The sequence below is a fragment of the Bufo gargarizans genome, chromosome 1 (assembly GCF_014858855.1).
Source record: "Bufo gargarizans isolate SCDJY-AF-19 chromosome 1, ASM1485885v1, whole genome shotgun sequence".
Lineage (NCBI taxonomy): Eukaryota > Metazoa > Chordata > Amphibia > Anura > Bufonidae > Bufo > Bufo gargarizans.
The window spans coordinates 586,471,000-586,492,390 of NC_058080.1; the positions used below are offsets into that span (position 1 = coordinate 586,471,000).

General features: G+C 43.8%; 1 protein-coding gene across 1 annotated transcript in view; it reads right to left on the reverse strand.

Annotated features, from left to right (window-relative positions):
* KSR2 (kinase suppressor of ras 2) overlaps positions 1 to 21,391 on the reverse strand; it is a 569,936-nt gene that overhangs the window by 363,174 nt on the left and 185,371 nt on the right. Inside the window, exon 4 of the mRNA XM_044290777.1 lies at positions 11,755 to 12,262. Coding sequence (XP_044146712.1) covers positions 11,755 to 12,262 — 508 coding nt within the window. The remainder of the gene's footprint in view (positions 1 to 11,754; positions 12,263 to 21,391) is intronic.

A 21,391-nucleotide genomic window follows, 5' to 3' on the forward strand; every position in this document is an offset into this window, starting at 1 on the left:
TATTAAAACGCATTAAAAATTATACAAGTGTGGTATCGTTGTAACCGTACTGACCTGGAGAATAAAGATAACAGGTCAATTTTACTGCATAGTGTACAATGTAAAAAAATAAAAATAAAAACCTTTATCAGAATTGCATTTTTTCCCAATTGTACCCCATTTGGAATTTTTTTTCCCACTTCCTACTAGATGGTATGCAACCGTAAATGGTGCCATTAGAACGTACAATTGGTCCTGCAAAAAATTAAGCCCTCATAAGGCTATGTGAATGGAACAATAAAAAAGTTAGGACTATGGGAAACGCAAAACGAAAAAATTAAGAATCCCCAGTCCTTAAGGGGTTAAACATTTTAATTATTTTAATATGTGAGGTCATGCCCCCTCTGCCCTGTTCAGCTGACTAGCTGCACTCATCCATGGCTGGGCGTGACATGGAGAAGCTCATACCTTCCTGAAGATCAGTGAAGAGCAGCTGCGACTGCGCTGTTACCGGCTCCTGTAAGAACAGTGTAAGCGAAGTGGTCTGCTGTCAGGGGCGTGCATCTAGTCTGACGGAATGTAGCCCTTGTGGAGATGCAGGATGTGCTGAATTCTGTCAGGCTAGAACCTGATGCATCTTTAGATTGCCTGCTCTAGGTTTACACTGTCTAAATATTAGAAATGATTATTAAATATCCTAAGAATATAAAGGATAAACTAGAATATGAACCCACTTCTTACAGCAAATGTCGCATTCTTGGGTCTCAGCAAGTCCACTTCCAACTTGTGTTCGACTCAGGACAGTAGCCCAGATTTACTCATGTGTCCGTGTCAAAATTATGGGGGAGATTTATCAAACTGGTGTAAAGTAGAACTGGTTTAGTTGTCCATTGCAACCAACCAGATTCCACCTTTCATTTTGGACAGCTCCTTTGGAAAATGAAAAGCGGAATCTCGTTGCTATAGTCAACTAAACCAGTTCTACTTTACACCAGTTTGATAAATCTCCCCCTGCAGGGGGCACTACCAGAGACAAAAATGTAAATTTAAGTACATAGAAAAACTAACAATGATTTTATTGCATGTATATTGCAATAATAGTACATATGAAATGCCCTATTAATTGCATATTAATACTTTTCTTCGGATAACCTCTTTAACCATTAGAGGACCGTGTGATTTTCCGTTTTCATTTTCCACTCCCTGCGCTCCCAGGGTCATAACTTTTTTTATTTTTCCGTTCACATAGCCTTATAAGGTTTTTTTTTTTGCAGGACAAGTTGTACTTTTTAATGGCACTATATGGTAAAATTGACCTGTTAGCTTCATTCTCCAGGTCAGTAAAATTACTGTGATACCACACACATTTTAATACAAAAATAAAAATAAAAATCTTAAAAATAACTAAGGTGTAGGGAAGACGTTTCAGGGTTGAGTGCAGGGGCGTAACGATCGCGGTCGCAGAGAGTGCGACTGCGACCGGGCCCGGCGGGAGGGGGGCCCGCTGCAGGCCAGCAAGTACTTGCGGCGGCAGGCGGGCCCTGCGAAACTAATCTGTGTCACTGCTTGATTCACCTGCGCTCACGCTGCCTGTGTGTACCGTCCACTCCTCCCTCACTCAGCTGGTGCTGCCGCTCCTCCGCCGGGCCCTCCCTCAAGCTACACACGCCCACAATACACCCACATGACCACGGCCGCGTGACCCGTCCCTCCGCTCACGCGAGATGAGAGTCTCTGAGACTCTGACGTCAGGACAGGAGAGTAGACTCTAGGCGCACAGGCGCAGCAAAAGCCCGCCAGAGAGCAGATTTAAAAGAGGCAGAGCCCCGCCCCCCAGCAGTGTGTGCCTGTGCCAGCACAGATTAGAGGGCTCAGGGCACGATTCTCCGAGGAAGAAAGAAGAGGACGACCGACAGACAGACACCAAGGGCGAGCGCTGGGCATTGCAGCAGAAGTACTGCACTCCAGGACCATCTTCTCCTGCCTCACTGCCTGCTGGACTGGTCTATAGACTGGTAGGTAGTATTAGTAATGCAATGATTCATCCATGTTGTCCCCTGATCATCCATCCACATCCGCCACACCCCCTGAATTCAGACATTATTATCGTCTGAAATCAGGGCTGGAGTGGGGCCGATGGATGGATCATCAGTGGACGGTAATAAATTATTGCTGTTCACTCATCATGATCCATCCATGATCCGCCCCACCCGCATCCTGATTTTAGACATTATTACCACCCACTGATCATCCATCCATCCGCCCCACCCACGCCCTGATTTCAGACATCATTACCGTCCACTGATCATCCATCCATCCGCCCCACCCCCTGAATTCAGACATTATTATTGTCTGAAATCAGGGCCGGGGTGGAGCCGATGGATGGATCATCAGTGGATGGACGGTAGTAATGTCTGAAATCAGGGCCGGAGTGGGGCCGATGGATGGATCATCAGTGGGCGGTAATAAATTAGTGCTGTTCACTCATGATCCATCCATGATCCGCCCCACCCGCATCCTGATTTCAGACATTATTATTACCGCCCAGGCGCCCACTGATCATCCATCTATCCATCCGTCCCACCCACACCCTGATTTCAGACATCATTACCGTCCACTGATCATCCATCCGCCCCATGGATGGATCATCAGTGGCCGGACGGTAGTAATGTCTGAAATCAGGGCCGGGGTGGGGCCGATGGATGGATCATCAGTGGATGGTAATAAATTATTGCTGTTCACTCATGATCCATCCATGATCCGCCCCACCCACACCCTGATTTCAGACATCATTACCGTCCACTGATCATCCATCCATCCGCCCTACCCCCTGAATTCAGACATTATTATGGTCTGAAATCAGGGCCGGGGCGGATGGATGGATGGATAGTGGACGGGCGGAGTCGTGGGGTGGGCGGAGTCTTGGGGTGGGGGGCCCCGATTCAAAGTTTGCCCTGGGGCCCATAGAACTCTAGTTACGCCACTGGTTGAGTGTAGAGTCTCCAGACCAGAGATGGACTGTCCAGAGGGGTCACTCCTTTAGGGGTGGGTGCTCTGCTTGGCTGGACGTACAGTTAAGACTAGGCCAAGTAGGGCAATTCAGGGACAGATACTGCGTCCTGCTGTCTACTCAAGGGGACCTGGATTGTGATGATCCACTGCATCCCTATGCATACAGGATTATCCCATACCACTCTGTGTCAACAGGAATAGTAAGACTGCTCTGATTACTTTAGAGCAGGGGTACTCAATTGGCGGACCGCGGTCCGAATCCGGACCACGGTTGCCAGCAGTGGTGTGCTAAGTGGGGGTCGGTCCACCCTGGGTGCCAGAGTCCAGAAGCAATGAGTGCTTCCATCGATACAGATGGAAGCACTCATTGCTGGAGTGCTGGGAGTTGATGTCCTGTCACTCACGGCTCAGCTTCCCGCACTCCTCCCCTCCTTCAGGCCGGCGGCGCTTTGAATGGTGAAGCGGGGAAACATCTCCCTTCTCCACCATTCAGCCTGCAGACACAGATCACGCTGCCAACCTGAGTGGGCGAAGTCTGCAGCCTGGAAATCTGTATAAGCTCTTCCTACACAGTGCTGCAGAGCGATCTGTGTCTACAGGGGAGAGAGGACTGTGGGCTTCAGGAACGGGACAAGACGAGTAGGTACTGTGTTTTTTTAACACATAAGGGGCACAATGGGCATTTGTACTCTGTAGGGGGCACAACGAGCATTGCTAATGTGAAGGCGGCACAATGGGCATTTCTACTCTGGAGGAGGCACAATGGGCATTGCTAATGTGAAGGGGGCACAATGAGAATTGATAATGTGAAAGGGGCACAATTTGCATTTCTACTCTGAAGGTGGCACAATGGGCATTTCTACTCTAGAGGGGGCACAATTGGCATTTCTACTCTGGAGGGGGCACAATGGGCATTTCTACTCTGGAGGGGGCACAATAGGCATTTCTACTCTGGAGGGGGCACAATGGGTATTGCTAATGTGAAGGGGCACAATGGTCATTGCTAATATGAAGGGGGCACAGTGGGCATTTCTACTCTGGAGGGGGTACAATGGGCATTTCTACTCTGGAGGGGGCACAATGGGCATTGCTAATGTGAAGGGCACAGTGCACAGAGCGCATTACTACTATGAAGGGGGCACAATGGGCATTACTAACACAGAGGGCATTACTACTATTAAGGGAGCACAATGGGGATTTCTACTATAGAGGGGCCACAGAGGGCATTATTACTGTGAAGGGGGCACAATGGGCATTATTACTGTGAAGGGGGTACAATGGGCATTACTACTATTAAGGGGCATTATTACCGGGTATTATTACTATGAAGGGGGCACAGTGGGTATTATTACTATGAAGGGGGCACAATGGGGATTATTACTGTGAAGGGGCTACAATGGGGATTATTACTGTGAAGGGAGCACAAAGAGGGCATTACTACTGTGAAGGGGCACACATAGGGCATTACTACTGTATAGGGGCACATATAGGGTATTACTACTGTGAAAGGGGCACAGATAGGGCATTACTACTGTGAAGGGGCACAGATAGGGTATTACTACTGTGAAAGGGGCACAGGTAGGGCATTACTACTGTGAAAGGGGCACAGAGAGGGAATTACTACTGTGAGGGGGCATTTAGGGTATTCATACTCTGTGGGGAGGAACTAAGGAGGCATTGCAATGTGTCAAGGGCACTAAGGAGCATCATAATGTGTGGGGGCACCAAGGGATTACCCTGCTGCGAGAGTGCACTTAGGGGTATCATACTCTGTGGAGCACTAAAGGGATATCACACTGTCGGAGGGGCATTATTATTGTTCAGGGGCACTGAAAGGACCTTCTTACTGTTTGGTCAGCAGATAAGAGATTAGGTCGGCTTGGAGGTGCGAATTGTTGTAAAAAAATAAAATAATAATAAGGTAGCGCTACACGCCAATGGTGTTGTCCCTCCTTATAGTCCCTCCTTTTGCAGCTCGGACCTTCATCCTACAGCAGACTGTAAAGGTATGAGGACCTTTACAAAAAGTACTTGCGTACCCCTGCTGTAGAGCAATGTTGAGCCGACAGCACCACATTATTTGCTGTGTTTAGTCTGTTTGGGGTTGCTGGCCCCTTTTTGATCTTTCCATCATATGGAAACAGTTCAGTCATGCAGTTTTGTCAGCAGATTTGTACCTATGAAACTGGCTGACCTGTTAGTCTACTTTCACACTGGCGTTTTGGCTTTCCGTCTGTGAGATCCGTTCAGGGCTCTCACAAGCGGTCCAAAACGGATCAGCTTTGCCCTAATGAATTCTGAATGGAAAAGGATCTGCTCAGAATGCATCAGTTTGCCTCCGTTTCATCTCCATTCCGCTTTGGAGGCGGACACCAAAACGCTGCCGGCAGCATTTTGGTGTCCGTCTGACAAAACTGAACCAAACGGATCTGTTCTGACACACAGTGTAAGTCAATTGGTACGGATCCGTTTTCTATGACACAATCTGACACAACAGAAAACGGATACGTCCTCCATTGACTTTCAATGGTCTTCAAGACGGATCCGTCTTGGCTATGTTGAAGATAATACAAACTGATCCGTTCTGAACGGATGCAGACGGTTGTATTATCTGAAGGGATCCGTCTGTGCAGATCCATGACGGATCCATGCCAAACGCGAGTGGGAAAGTAGCCTAACATGCAGGGGCGTAGCTAGAAATGACTGGGCCCCATAGCAAAAAAATGTATGGGCCCCCCTCCCAGATCTCCCACCCCCACATACCTCTCAGACCTCCCACCCCTTCCAGAGCTCCCACCCAAACACCCCTCCAGTACCTCCCACCCCAACATCCCCACACTCCTCCAAGACCTTCCACCCCCACACCCATCCTAAATCTCCCACCGCCAGTCCCCAGATATAATGGTCCAGACATCAAGTGTCCTACTCCCCCCACAATTTAATGGTTTAGACCTTGGAGATCCTGCGGCTCCCCCCTCAATAAATTGGTCTAGACCTCCAGGGTCCTGCTTCCCCCTAAATATAATGGTCCAGACCTCCAGGGTCCTGCTCCCCCTCCTCCCAAGATATAATGGTCCAGTGTCGTGTTCCCCCCTATATAATGGTCCAGACCATACCTCCAGGTCCTGCTCCCCCCTTCTCCTTAAACGTACTGGTCCAGACCTCCAGGGTCCTGCTCCCCCCTCCTCCCTAGATATAATGGTCCAGGACTCCAGAGTAAATTTTACCAGTCCCAGAGTCAGCCAGCCCTCACAGCCACTTGAAGGTCTGCGCGCCCACACTCCAGCAGTGCTGCCAGGCCCAGCAGCACGCAGCTCCGCCTCTTCCACTTCCGGCCAGTAGGACTGCCGCCCAGACTGGGAGCGGGACCACCCCCTCTCCTCAATGCAGGTACACCTCTCTGCCTCCAGCCACCCCCTATCGCACTGCCCACAGCCTACAGGCCCTGCAGATAGCGCTTTCTCTGTCTGTCCTGGAGGGGCCTGCGACCCCTGTAGCTATACCACATGAATTTAAAAAATTATAATAATTCTCAGCAGGCAGCCCAGGCCCCCAGTGGCGTAGGGCCCCATAGCCATTGCTATGGCTGCTATGGTGATCCCTACGCCCATGCTAACATGAGCGCATGGCAGCTGAAGGCATCTGTGTTGGTCCCATATTCATATGTGCCTGCTTTGCTGATAAAAATGATGTTTTAATATATGCAAAGTAACCTGTAGCTCAGTGGTGGCGAATCTATGGCACGGGTGGCAGAGGCGGCACTCAGAGCCCTGTCTGTGGGCACCCTCACCCTGGAAAAAGTCTATGGTGTACCAATATGCCTTTTCCTGCATTCATCAGCGCAGGGTCAGGTCAGCCAGTTTCATAGGAACAATTCTGCTGACAGATGCCCTTTAAGACATGCTAAAAGTTTATAATATACCTGTTGCAATCAGATTTTCAAGCATTGCCACTAATCACAAAAAAAGCTATGGAATGTATTTATCTCACCATGGAATAAATTTACTCACTTCGCCAATGGACTTTTTTAAAAGTCCATTTCTCTTATGTCAAATACGGTATTAAACTGTAATACAAATACGGCTCGGTTGCTGGACATAATCACAAAGCATGCATGCTATTTTTTACGGTAAAATGATGGAGACCATGATGAAAACCTGATGGACCCCATTATAGTCGGTGGCACCACTGGTATCCTTCAGAAGACAGATCAGTTTTTTGCTCACATTCCAATTTTCTATTCCTATGACAGAACAGAATGGCCGGCAGGGATGTGAACAAAGCCTAGTACGTTTCAGTAGACGCTTCTGTTCCCAATAAACTAGTAGGGACATATGTAAAATGAAATTGTAAGGCTCCTTGCAGACGAGTTTGTGCGGATTAGGTCTGGATGCGTTGCGAATGCGTTCAGTGAAAAATGCGTGATTTTCGCAAACAAAGTCATTCAGTTTTGTCTGCGATCGCATTCAGTTGTTCCGTTTTTATCGCCCGGGTGCAATGCGATTAAATGCGTTTTGCACGCGCGTGATAAAAAACTGAAGGTATACAAACAACATCTCTTAGTAATCATCCGTGAAAAACGCATCACATCCGCAATTGCTTGCGGATGCGATATAATTTTTTTCCGCAGCTCCATTCATTTCTACGGGGGCAGCGTTGCGTGAAAATCGCAGAATATAGAACATTCAGCGATTTTCACACAACACACAAGTGATGCGCGAAAACCAACGCGCAGGTAAACAGCCCCACTGAAATGAATCGATCCGGATTCCGTGCAGGCGCAATGCGTTTGCATCACGCTTTGCACCCGCGCGGAATACTTGCTCGTGTGCAAGGGGCCTAAGGGTGAATGGTGCACTGCAGTTTTTCTTCTCATATTTTGAAAGTCAGAAATGGTTTAAGAAGGATTTCACTATCTCTTTTATCTTAGAGGCTCTTAAGGGGTTAATGAATGGAAAGACGATTCTCTGGTCCAAAACAGCTGCAAATTAGTATATGAAACAAAGGATCCAGGAAGCACTGTCTACATTAGATGGTAGTATGGGGCCCTGTTTCCCGCACCCATCTCCGCTTATCATTTTTGCCTTAATTAATTCTTGATTCAGAATCCCATCTGCTTGCTGGGATATTTGGGCCTCCAGTTTGCATGCAATGCCTATTTACAGACTTTCAGTGAAATAATGTTAGCTGTCACTTATGTAAGACTGTCCAGGACGTTAGCAAACGACATAGGCGGATATCTGCATCCTTACACATGGCCATGTATCTGTAAATGGAGCTGCATGCGTGCACATATTAAATGACTAGCAGATCATACATATCCAGTCGATATAATACAGCAGTCAATAACAACAACAAATCTACTGCCCATTGCGCTTTGAAAATCCTAAGCCAAGGAAATGATCTGAGTCTAATAAAATACCTCCTTCACACACACTGTTTTTTGGATTTTTTTTTTTTCTGCCATTTTTAAGACCTATAGAGGGAACTATGGGGAAAAAGGCAGAAAAAAATTGCCATGCCCACAGCATGCTGCATAAAAAAAATCCACAAACCCCCGAAACAACAAAAATGAACTTACTGAATGTGTAGACCTTTCAATAATTTGCTATAGATGTTTAAAGTAATATCTGGCTGTGATGATTTTGACAAAAAAAAAGCCACTAAAATTGCCACAAAAAGTTTACAAATTTCTGTGTCTGATTCCAAGTTGTTCAAAAGTATAAACACAATTAATATACTGTATCTAAAAACAAATGTATACAGATGTAGCAGGGTTAACACTCAAACTCTTAACTCAAATTTCTTAACTCAACGTGTTATCTAAAAACAAAAGCCATTAAAAAGCAATTGAAGGTGTTTGCTTAACGCATTTATAGATAACGCGTCTAATAAAGCATGAGTGTTAACTCTACTACATCTGTATATCACATAATAAAAGGGTAGGATAAGAATGCCAAACCTAGATAGCTACAATTAGGGTACAGCCACAAAGGTTCCTGATGCAGTTTTGGAAGCCAAAACCACGGATGAATTCAAAAAAGGAGAAAAGTGATGTCTGTTCTTTATACATTTATGGTCCACGCCTGAATTTTGGCTTCCAAAACCGCGTGAAGAATCCTGACTGTGTGGCCGTACCATTAAATAGACATCATCATCTTCCCTCTAGGCTAAATTTCACGGACTGAATACTGCTCCTCTGACATGACTTGGATGCTGTGAGTTCTTACCTGACTGTCTATTGTACTGTACTCACAACAGCCATCACAGCAGGTTACCTGGATTAGACAAGCTCCTGTGAAATTAGCCTTAGGGCTCATGCACACGAACGTAAGGGCTCCAAGCCAATATATGGGCACTGGCCATGTGCACTCTGTGCTGGGGACCCATTGACCACAAGATACGGCAAAAGATAGGACATGTCTTATCTTTTGGAGTGCGGCGGCACAGACCAGAAAGCCCACAGAAGTGCTTCACTGTGTTCCCGTGGGCTTCCGATCCATGCCTCTGCTCCGCAAAAGATAGGATCCACATATTCTCCACAATACAGACACAGAGCCCTTACATTCGTATACATGAGCCCCTATAATGAGTAAAGAGGGTCAAAAAAGAAGTCACAAAAAGAGGATCAGGTGATGGTCCTCCAAGGCAGCGGTCACCAAATGGGGGTTTATCAACTTTTGCAAAACTACAACTACCAGTAATCCACCAGAGTATGCTGAAAGTTCTGCAACAGCTGGAATTAGAAACAACTGCTATAAAGGTAAAAGTAAAAAAAATAATTGTATATTCAAAACAGAAAAGGCTTGAAAATACGAAACTGTGAAAATGTACACCAAAAATCATTTTTTCAATTGGTCTTTACTAAAAATTTCAACAGATCTAACACTAGACACCTAAGCCATTGAAAAACCACTTTAGATAGAGTTGTAAAAAATCTGCAAGTTCAGTATTTGTGGTTAAACAACATCATAAAAAATACATATTTCATGTGAACCTAATCTCTGCGAGTTTCTTTCCACTTATCCTGAAGTACACGCCAAGAAAGAATCTTGATAAAATGCTGTACACATTGCTGTTATTTCTCTTCTCAAGCCCTGAGGAGCAGTTATGGCTATTTTATGAGATCGCATTTAACGTCCTTAGAGTATAATAAAATGTAAAAAATTAAATTCTGGAAAGTCATGACAGGAAAAAAATGTGTCCTAAAAATGTGCAAAAAAAGTCCTACAAATTTATAGTCTAAATATGCTAACATACTGAGCTGGCACTGTAATTATGTAATGCAACGGGTATTGACCCACTGTGCCGCTGAATGGATTTGACTTGGGGCTACTCCTAAGGGCAGTTTTTACCCCCATATGGGGATCTAGAATTTGCTGCAGGGGTCACCAGGCAACTAAGTCTAGGATTACTCTCTGTTCAGTGACTGCCGACCCAGGCAGATCAAAAAATGCTGGTGCATAGCGCCAGAGACACAGGAGCATGGTCAGAGGGAAGCCAAGGTCAGGACTGGCAGAATTCATGCAAAACAGTAAGCAGGCAACAGGGCAGGGCAGGCGGCACAGGGTCAATATGGTGATAAGATGTGATAAGGCACAAGCCAGGACAGGTGAAACAGGGTTAATATGGTTATCAGGCAGAAGTCAGGACAAGTGGCATAATCATTAAAATAAACATAACAGGTATCGCCATATCTTAAAATGGCCAAACTATTAAGTGAACTCTGTGATGGAAAAAAAAAATCACCATTTTTGGTCACCCTATCCCCCCAAAAAATTGAATAGAAAGTGATCAAAAAGTTGTACCTACCTCAAAATGGTACCAATATTACAGTTTGCCCTGCAAAATACAAGCTGCTGTTGTAAGTCATCCCCTGTTCACAGGATATGAGATAACTATCAGATCGGTGGGAACCCTGTAGCCAGTAGGGCACCCAAAATGAACGGAGAGGCAGGTTGAACATGCACACTGCCACTCCATTCATCTCTATAGGAGTTCCAGAAATAGCAATGCGCTGTACTCAGCTATCTCCAGCTGTTCCATAGAGATAAATGGGGTGGCTCTGTGCATGCTTGACTTGCCACTTGACTTGCAGCGGAGTACAGAGTCCCCATTCTTGTGACTAGTGAGGGGTTCCAGCCACTGGTTATCCCCTATCCTGTGGATAAAGAATAACTTTAAAACTTCTCAAAGCCAAAGGTTTGCAAAGACAACAGTACGTGCTACATGTAAAGCCATCTCCTGTCTGGGGGATGGCTGTGATGTTTCCTTGTCGGTAAAGGTGATTGTGATATCTTCTTCAAATGATTGGCTAAACCCACTGATTGCAGTGCGACCCGCTAACCATCCAATTTGAATGGAATGGAGACCAAACTGTCCCCATTGGCAGATGGTGGGGCACAGAAAGGTCAGGCGGGTTGAATTTCAACATGTCTGTTCCTTTTGTTCTCAAGAGTGATAAGCTACAATTAGAGGTGTCTCTCAATAATCGGAACACATGCCCACTTGGCAGTCAGAAGAATTGTCTGTCAGTCACACAAGCATTCTCCCAACAGCTATTGTGTTTGGCACCAGCTATCCAGTACATAGGTAATGGCTAAAATATTGATTCACTGTGTGTTGAATCTGGTTACCGTGAAAAACAAATGCGTGCACAAAACTATACTATATAAGTACTATAAAGCAAGAGATCTATCCTTTCAGTTCAATGTATATTACTGAATGGACACAGTCGGTTTTCTACATATGTACAGTACTTACTTTGGTGTGTGAGACTCGTCCACACGGTGTCCAACTTGGAACTCATGAGACTTGCTGCGATGCAGGGAGGTGAATCCAGGTAAAAGGTGGATGAGCTTCCGCGAAGAAGGTGGTGGGGTACCAGGTGGCTTCAGCTTATTCCTCCTTCTAACAGGAGGGGTGCCAGGAGGGGTCATAGTGGTGACTATATTAGGTGTCCTTGGTGTATTATTGTGAGCTGTATGCCGCTGACGAGGGGATGGTGGTAATGAGCGGTGTCCAGTCTCTGAAGGTTGGCATGAACCTGGATATGCTTCAACAGTCAACCTGTCTACATTAGTGTACAAGGATCCATGAGCTACAGGCAAATGGCAGTAGTGCTGGGTACACTTAGACTGTAGTTTTGGACTCTGTGAAAGATGTGTTCGGATCCACTGAGCCGTCTCTTGCTGGGTGAGAGGATTGTTTTCTTTCCCTGTCTCCGTAGCAGGCCATGGAATGGCCCAGTCTTCCTTAGACAAACTGCTTCCTATAAATGAAGCAAGAAAAGGTAAGCAAGACAATCACTGTTTTTGTGTCACAAAATAGTCAAATATAGAAAATAAGACATGAAGAACAGACAAAAAAAAAATAGAGTCACACTCATATTGACATACAGATTTCTGGTCTACATAGGGATTTCTACATAATGTTTGTACTCATGATACGGATGATAGGGCCTAATTTCTGTGGTAGAAGATGGCATGAATCATGACCCAAACTGGAACCTTAAAGGGGTTTGTCCAGGATTTTAATATTAATGGTCTATCCGTAGGATAGGCCATCAGTATCAGTAAGGTGGAATTCTGAAACGTCTGTCTCCCACTGATCAACTCTTTCATTGCACTGTAGCTCTGGTGCCGGAGGCAGGTGCTAAACCTACACAGCCCCGACCATTGTGCAGTGGACACAGCTGCTAGTTGCAGTGCTGCTCCAATTCATTTCAGTGGAAGAAGTGCTGCCCATCTCCATTCACACAATGGACAGAGCTGTGTAGTTCCAGCACCAGAACTACACAAAACAGCTGATCGAGGGGGAGCATGGTGTCAGACCTGTCAGATCTGATATTGATGGCCTAACCTAAAGTATTACTAGAAATACTTACCAGTATTGATGTGTACTTAAGGTGAGCTATGACACATTACTATTGGCTGCTGAAGCCTCCCTGTCTGTGCTTCTCTATTGCTGCAGCTTACTCCTTCCCCTCCCATCTCCATAGACTTCTACTGGATGATGTAATCTAATAGTGACCTGGCAGTCCAACCTGGTCTCGCAAGATGGTTTATTATAGAATTCTAAGAGAATGTTAGTTTAGGAAGCAAGGGATGGGGAAAAGGAAAGGACTGAGAGATAAATTTTTTCTATATTACAAAGTGTCTTATATTTATCTGTACTATTTATTTATGCAAAGTTGTGTGAAATTTTAGTGGTCATTTAACCATTGGAAAGACAGTATTTGGCAGAAATTGTCTGGTGAGTATTATTATAATTTTCACCCAAGTTTAGCCTTTTTTAAAGTAGAGAGAAAGGCAGAATATAAAAGTAAACCTGTTTGTTTTATAACTTTGTAGTTTCTTTGCTTTTTTGCTATAGCTGGTTTGCAGTATAGAGTAACCCTAGCCATGGCAATCTCTGACTAGTCAAGGACTAAACTTTATTATAGCCTTGCGGTGTGTCTATCATTCTACCCAAAAGCCTTCGCTCAGCAAATATAAATTGTCAATTACAGCGACAGCAACAGAGACACCTGGAAGGCATAATAATAAAGCAGCATGTTCCTAAGCATTCAATATCACTCCAACACCTTGAAACATCTAACAGGAGATGAACTTCAACCATACCCCAGGTGGGTACTGCTCCATAATACAAAAAGATGTCTAGATCACAAAAAGGACTTAAACATAACATTAAGAAATAAATCACAAAAAACATAGAGACTAAATAAACTGACATTGTGCTTCCAACGGACTACTAGAGTACCCCATTTTCCCATATATAGCCCCTTAATGAATTATTAAAAGGGTTCTGAACTTTTAATAAATAGCTTTAAATGGAATACAGCAAAAATATTTTCAAGATAAAATTTTGTAATGTAACACCTGTTAAAATTGTGCTTCAAAGTACAGGCCTCTGAAACATATTAGCTGGTCTATGCTCACAGGTCTAATGATAGAGTTACTTAAAGGGGTTGTCCCATAAATAATATTCTACATTTTTAAAAACCAGCACCTACATCTGAACACTTTCATAAGTATAGCCACAGAGTTATCCAATAAAATGTATCTGAATAGCACCACCTGCTGTTTGCTTTTTTCCTTCTTTCTCTGTCCACCTCGCTGAGGTGGTCACACAAGCTCAGCTGCCAGCTTTAAATTCATCTAACAGAGCAAATGGAACAATGAATGGTGGGATCTCTGGATCCGTGTGAGGTACAGGGCTGGTTCTAGCTTTGTTAGAAAGAGATTGTCATGTACTATATAATGTCTTTAATCAGGGGATAACCCTTTTAATGTCAGCCATGGTTCCCATGGTCTTGCAGTCCAGAAATGTACTTGAAATTACTCCAGCTGTAGCTAACACTATGGGGGTCCAAAATGGGGTACCACCTATATCAGCTTAGCATACTGTATATAAAGAGGGCCTGTCTTAAACATATAATCTCTTTAAAGTGTTTTCCGAGACTTTTATACTGATGTCCTATCATCTGGATAGGCCATCAGTATCTGATTGGTGGAGGTCCAACACCTGGGACCCCCGCTGATCAGCTGTTTAAAGTAGCAGCATGGCCTTCTTGCAGCTTAGCCTAGGCCATGTGGCATCATGTTCATCAGTCACAGGGCCTAGGCACAGCCCCATTAAAGTGAACGTGGCTGTGCTGCAATACCAAGCACAGCTGGTGTGCAATGTAGGGCATTGTGCTTGGTGAGCTCAGAGAAGGCTGCGGCGCTACTGCGAACGCTGGTGCCTTCTCAAATGATCAGCAGGTGTCCTGTGTGTCGGACCCCCACAGATCAGACACTAAAACCACAATAAACAAATGCTTGGAAAACCCTTTTGAATTTATTATTCAGTAATTTGAAATAACCATATTTCACATTCCTAACCGCCAATGTGCCTCTGTCTATAGATGGAGGAAACCTTTTAGCTCCTGTTTCTGTCTGATTATGATCAATTTTTCTACTCTTATCTAACCCATGAAAACCGTTTTTCCAGATATGGAGGCAGAATTCTATAGTTTTCTTTGTTGTTAGGCACTTATAAAACTTCATACAGTCATCAAAGTATTGTGAAATGTTCCACCAGGACAAATACAGCCTAGTCACAACACAACTTACCTGCACCTCTTAAAGGGTACTTATAAAATGTATTACCGTACCTGCAAAGTTCCACTTTAATGATGTCATAGTGAGGCCATTAAGATTTTATGCCTACAAACTCATCAAGTGTTACATATTGCATTATACCTTATGGATATTTAGGTTTGGCAGAGTCCTTGCCAAAGGGATTTTTATTGCCACTCAGGAAGCGCCGAGCATTTTGCCTGCAATTAGATCTACATCAGTGCAGAGATAACGATGAAACGCATCTGTCTCTCGGCTATAAAAGTTATTTTAAAATGTGCCAATTTTTTAATTTATGGAAACACAGTAAAGAGTGATTTTATTCTGTGTACTTATGTAAATGCTGTGCTAACAATACACTGTATACCATTGTATTACAGTATTGTGTACAATAGCGACTGCGATATTCTATTACCATGTGCTACACATATCATGCAGTTTATTTTAGTATACACTCTGCTTGGCTGTATATCATTAGACATAGATCACTAGTTTAACCCTGTGTACTATGATCGACAAACTAAAATGTTTTGTTTATGAACTGCCTAGCCATATACCTCTGTGCAGGTATTTCAGAGCACCGGTATATAAAGTTATATACTACCGGTATATAAAGTTGGGGCTACACAGCGACCTTGGCCAAAACCTAAGATCATTGTGTAGTCCTTGTTGGAATGTAACTGAATAGTTACTACCCTCAAGTCACCCAATTAGGGCTGAAACGATTACTCAATTGAATCGAGTAATTCTACACCCAAAAATCCTCGATGCAAATTTTTTGCATCGAGGATTCGTTTGTGTCATGTGACCGTGGAGCGGGAGTGAAGCGATTGCTATTACTTACTGCTCCATGGTCACCCGACGGCCCGCACCGCGCTGCACAGTCTCCCAGCTCCTCTGTAGATGAAAGATCTGTTTGTCGGCCGGGCCCTGGGGAGGAATGCCACGCGCTCATTTCCTCTCCCAGCCATTCAATTGCTGAAGTTCTTGGCAGGGCCCCAGATGGGGCATTGGGGTCTTTGCTTCACAGTTGTGACACGCTCATAGGAATTGGTCATAAATGTGAATCTGCTAGAAACCCACAGTACCACCCGGCCGCGCGTTCCGTGTGCATCAAGATGCTGTGCTGATTTTTAAAGTGTAGCCATAAAGCTAAATGTACAAGACTGCTCATCCAGCACGTCCTGCTTTGTGAATAGAATTCAAGAGCTACAGACTGACACAAGGGCTTGGCAGAAGGGCTAGGGGAAAGTCACTGTATATAAATGTATGTTACTTAGGCTGTGATCACCCTCCCTGGGGCCTATAGGTGTTGTCTCCCAGACTCAGATAACCTATATGAAAGTTCTGCAACTTTTTAATCTACGTAGCATCAATTCCTCACCGGCTTTAATATCTCTGCATGCTGTCAGTGAACGTAAGCATTCTTTTTCACATTCAGGGGATGATAACTTGTAGGCACCTAATGCTTCTCACTGGGAAGGGGCAACTGGTGGCATTGGGGGAGTGGAGCTGAAGGCACTGGGGGAACAGAGCTGATGGCACGGGGGGAGCTTATGGCACTGGGGGGAACTGATGCACTTGGGCTGATCGCACAGGGGGGAACAAAGGGTGTTGGGGACTGATGGCAGGGGATCTGATGAGGTTTTATAAAGGAAAACAGTCTAATAATTAATTTTTTCTTATTAGAATACTCGATTAATCGTGAAAATAATCAATAGAATACTTGATTTCTAAAATAATTGTTTACTGCAGCCCTACACCCAATAGTTGCAAAATAACCAGCAACGTTGATACTTGTGCAACTTTCGAGTCATGATCACAACAACTTGTGGTTTTTAATATGACCCTATTGACTTACATTACTTGCAAAGGCCAGCAGTATAGCTAAGTTTTAAAGGAGTTATGCTACAATTAATGTAAAAACTGAAAATCAGACATCAGGTAGTATTAACAAAAAATAAAACCAGCCCTATACCTCACATGGATCCCCCATTTATTGATCCAATTGTTCTGCTAGATTTATTTCAGGCTGGTAGCGAAGGGGGCGTGTCCTTTCCCAGGAGTGTTCTTTCTGCTGCGTTCTCTTCCTGAAGCTTCCACTGCTTCTTACATGGTAGTTTAAGTATGGAACTAAACATTTTTCACTGCATTTTTTTACTTAAAAAACTACATTGATAGGAATTCTGAAGCCACTGCTTAAAAAGTACACGTATTAGGCTCCATTCACACGTCCGTGGTGTGTTGCAGATCCGCAACACACCTGGCCGGCACCCCCTATAGAAATGCCTATTCTTGTCTGCAGCTGCGGACAAGAATAGGACATGTTCTATCTTTTGCAGAGCTGCAGACCGGAAGATCGGGGCCGCGCTCCGCAAATGCGGACAGCACATTGTGTTCTCTCCGCATCCATTCCGTCGCTATAGAGAATGAATGGAACGGATGCGGACCCATTTGCGGACGTGTGAATGGAGCCTAAATGTGTGTTGGGGTGTTTGTAATGTCTTTTTACTTTACTTAATGGCTTTTTTTTTTGTAAAGAGAGAGCTACAGTGGAAGTGACATAAGAGGGAAGTACACATGGTACTTTCCTGTTATAACCCAAATGACCAGCCGCGGAAAAAAAAAGAAACTCTATTTATAAAAATTACCTGAAAAAAGCCACAAAAAAATGTGAAGGAAGCCAAACAGAGGTATAATAATCTGAGTGGTCTCAACAAGGCAAATCTGTGTAATGTACAGCTATACATGAAAAAAAAAAATCTCGAGCACTATAAAAACCTGTTTAGAGAGAAGTGTTGTTGAGGTATCCATCATCACCACCTTAATAGCAAAATGTCCCCAAAATACTTCCTGTTCCACTAAGTGAATGCACCAAGTGGATTAAATGCTAAAAAAAAATGTAATAGTGGTTTAACCAGCATAAAATACTTTTTCTTCTTGTGGTTGTCAGTTTCAGATGGAGACAGAGAAATGTGAGGAACACATTCAATCTCCTGGGCGACTCCACAGAAGATAACAGAACCGTCTTCTGCTTCCTATGAGATACTCTCTTCTCATCCCCTTCTGGGCATTGCAGTTATCAAAAGGAACTGCGATTAATTACCAGAAGTGCCTCCTGCAGGCAAGATCCTTCTCATTGCAGTCAGAAACCTTTAGAAATGGCCAACTGCTGGACTGTGTAAAAGATATCATTTTCTGCGGCTTTTGATCATCGTCCTTAATTATATTGAAGCAGAATAGACATGCAAATCTAGTAATAGGATATAAAAGAGAAAAGTTGTTTTTTTTTCTGTTTAATCATTTTCTTTTCCTTTTTATTTTGGTTAATAAGAGGCAATCTTCTTAATCTTTCTGTCTTTTCTTCGTGCTTGAATCATGTCATCCTTTTCCATATAATAGGGACCTCTTTTATGAAGTCCTTAAATGGCAAGACAATTTCATTCGAAAATAAGGGGCAAAGTGTTTTTGTTTTAATTAAGTACATTATACATTTTTTAAAATCTTTAGTTGCCTGATGCTGTTATGTACGAGGTCACCTATGCATAGAAGTTCAGCATTATGAATAGTTAAACGGGTTGTCCAGCTTTTATTAAGTGATGGCCTATCCTCAGGATAGGCTATCGGCGTAGGGTCCTACACCCGGGAATCCAGCTGTTTAGGTGTTGCTCCAGTGCCAGAACTACACAGCACTGTTAACCTTATGGTGGAGTGGCTCATTACTACAGTGCTGGTCCCACTGAAGTCAATAGGAGCATTGCTACAGTGACAAGCTCTGTCTGTTATACAGCACTGTGTAGTTTCAGTGCAACTTCCAGAGCTGGAGCTACATGCGAACAGCTGATTGGCAGGAATATGGGGTGTCAGACCTCCAGCGATAAGCTAGTGATGGCCTACCTAGAGGTTAGACCATTACTTAGTAGAAGCTGGACAACCCCTTTAATAGCCACAAATGCTAATTGGCTGGGGTGGTTAAATTGAAGAAGTCCAGCATGGCTATCATTCTATCTAGGAAGTCTATGAGTTCGTTAGAAACAGTAGTGCAGATCACTGTTATATTGCAGATGCCTACCCTACTCATGGTGCAGAATATGAAGAGCACTTCCAGGTGGAACGCCTAGTGTTCTTTCAGCTTTTCCAAGCCAAGGTTTTTCATTTACGATACATAAGGTTGCAATACAATCATGTCTTCGCAGGTAAAAAAAGCCAAACAGAAAATCAACTACACACTACACACTCATCATCTGCTACAATTAGTAAGCATTTACATTGAAGTGATAGCTACTTGACCAAGGCATAAAATCACACAGTTTAGAAATAAAGATCAAGATTAATCTATTTTCCACATTCTTCTGTAGAAACGTATTAATAGTGACTGGAAAGAGAAAAAAATCAAATGCTACATTTTATCTTTACTCCAAACTAAGTAAAGAGGGTGAAAGATTGAGATATGCCTTGAAAGCACCACATACAAGAGGCACAGAATAATGTTAAAATAGAATCTCACTGCACTGGGACTAGAAAAGCCGCAAGCAGTAAGCCACATTTTCATTGCATCCTGACATGGCTTTCTCAAATCCGTTCCCGCAAACAATAATACTTTAAGAAGAAATTATAAACTACAAGTAAACAGTTCTCAGTAGTATAAAGTTTATAGTAGTTAAAGGGGTTATCCAAATCTAAAAGAGTGGCCCAGACCTTCCCGACCCAGGATGGGGTTGATGCTCACCTGATCCCCGCTGCTGGATCTGGTCTGTTGGGCTCCAGGGCTGGCAGTTCTGCTCCCACGTGCGTCGAGGACAACATCTGGCGACGGGGATCACACGCCGCAACGGTGACCTGCTCCTCTTGCGCCACGTGTGACGTTACATGTGACACAGGGGGAACAGGTCACCTCTGAGGCCTATGATTGGCTGCAGCAGTCACGTGTGCCCCTGTGGACAGATGTTGTTCTCGGCGCACGTGTGAGTGGAAATGCAGTCCCAAGAGCCCAAGAGACTGGATAAAGAGTCGGGGATCAGGTAAGCATCGCCCTCACCCTAGTCAGGCAGGTCTGGGCCAGTCTTCAACAATACAGAAAATATTCATACACAAGTAATGATAAGACGCTAAATGTCGTTAACAAGTGTTCACTGGACAGAATCTGCTTCCCTTGATTTTCAGTGGAAATCCCTGCTGCAGTTAATACGACTTCAAAACCGCATTAAAAAACAATGTCATGTCAAATCGCACTAATCTATGATCTATGTAGTTCAAACTACAAATCCACAATAGAGATTCAAAGCTCAGGCAAATACAATTTTTACAATGCGTATTGTTAGTATCTGAACATCTGAATAGATCAAGGTTTCCCACACTAAGTACTAAGGAGGGTTTGTCCATACTCTACAGATAGGGCATTCTGCAGTGTACCAAATAGCAGCTATTTTTTTGCAGATTTTGATGCAGCAGGCATTGCAATGGGTACTATTACAGAAATCCATGATGTAAACTGTCAAATATCTGAATCTGGGAAAACCCCTTTAAAGAAGTTGTCTGCCCATATTGAACCTTAGTTACCCAATGCTTATGGCCATTTCCAATAGGTGGTGTTGAGATGGTACTCTTTCTTGGGTGATGCCTCTTTGCATATTCTTTTCCCAAGGAGCATTGCCAATAAGTCCCCATACCATGGAGTACTTCCAGTATGTCTCCAAACAGAACTGGTCTCTTTAAGGAGATTCAGGACCCTGCCTAAGCCTGACCAAATGCAGCCCTTGTTTAAAAAAAACAAAACAAAAAAACAAGTATGGAAGACTTCAGGGGACAAACTCACGATTTTCCTAGTCACGCCACACAATAAAGCATTCTTAACTTTCACAATAGAGTGAGAGTTCATCATACCTCACATTGTACATTAAAATCTAGAATACTCTATATACAAATCATAAAATATAAAAGGTTAATCAAAGTGGAACACAGAGTCATTGCAATCTGTATAGTTCTTTAGAACATCCTTTCATATATAAAAAATGTATGTCCTAGCGGAGTGCTATGCTGGAACATCGAAAGATTCGGTAGTAGGTAATATTTTTCACAGAACAATGCGACAAACGACCATTAGTAATTGAATCAAATGAAGAAGCAGATAGAAAGAGGTGACCTTCATCAGGACTGACATTATAGCAAATGGATCAAAAGAAAGAGGCATACTCAAATGTCTTGCAAGAAAAGAATATTGCTAACATAGTTATTACAAATGAGTTTTAAGACCTCCAGAAATTAAGCGGCCTCTGCAA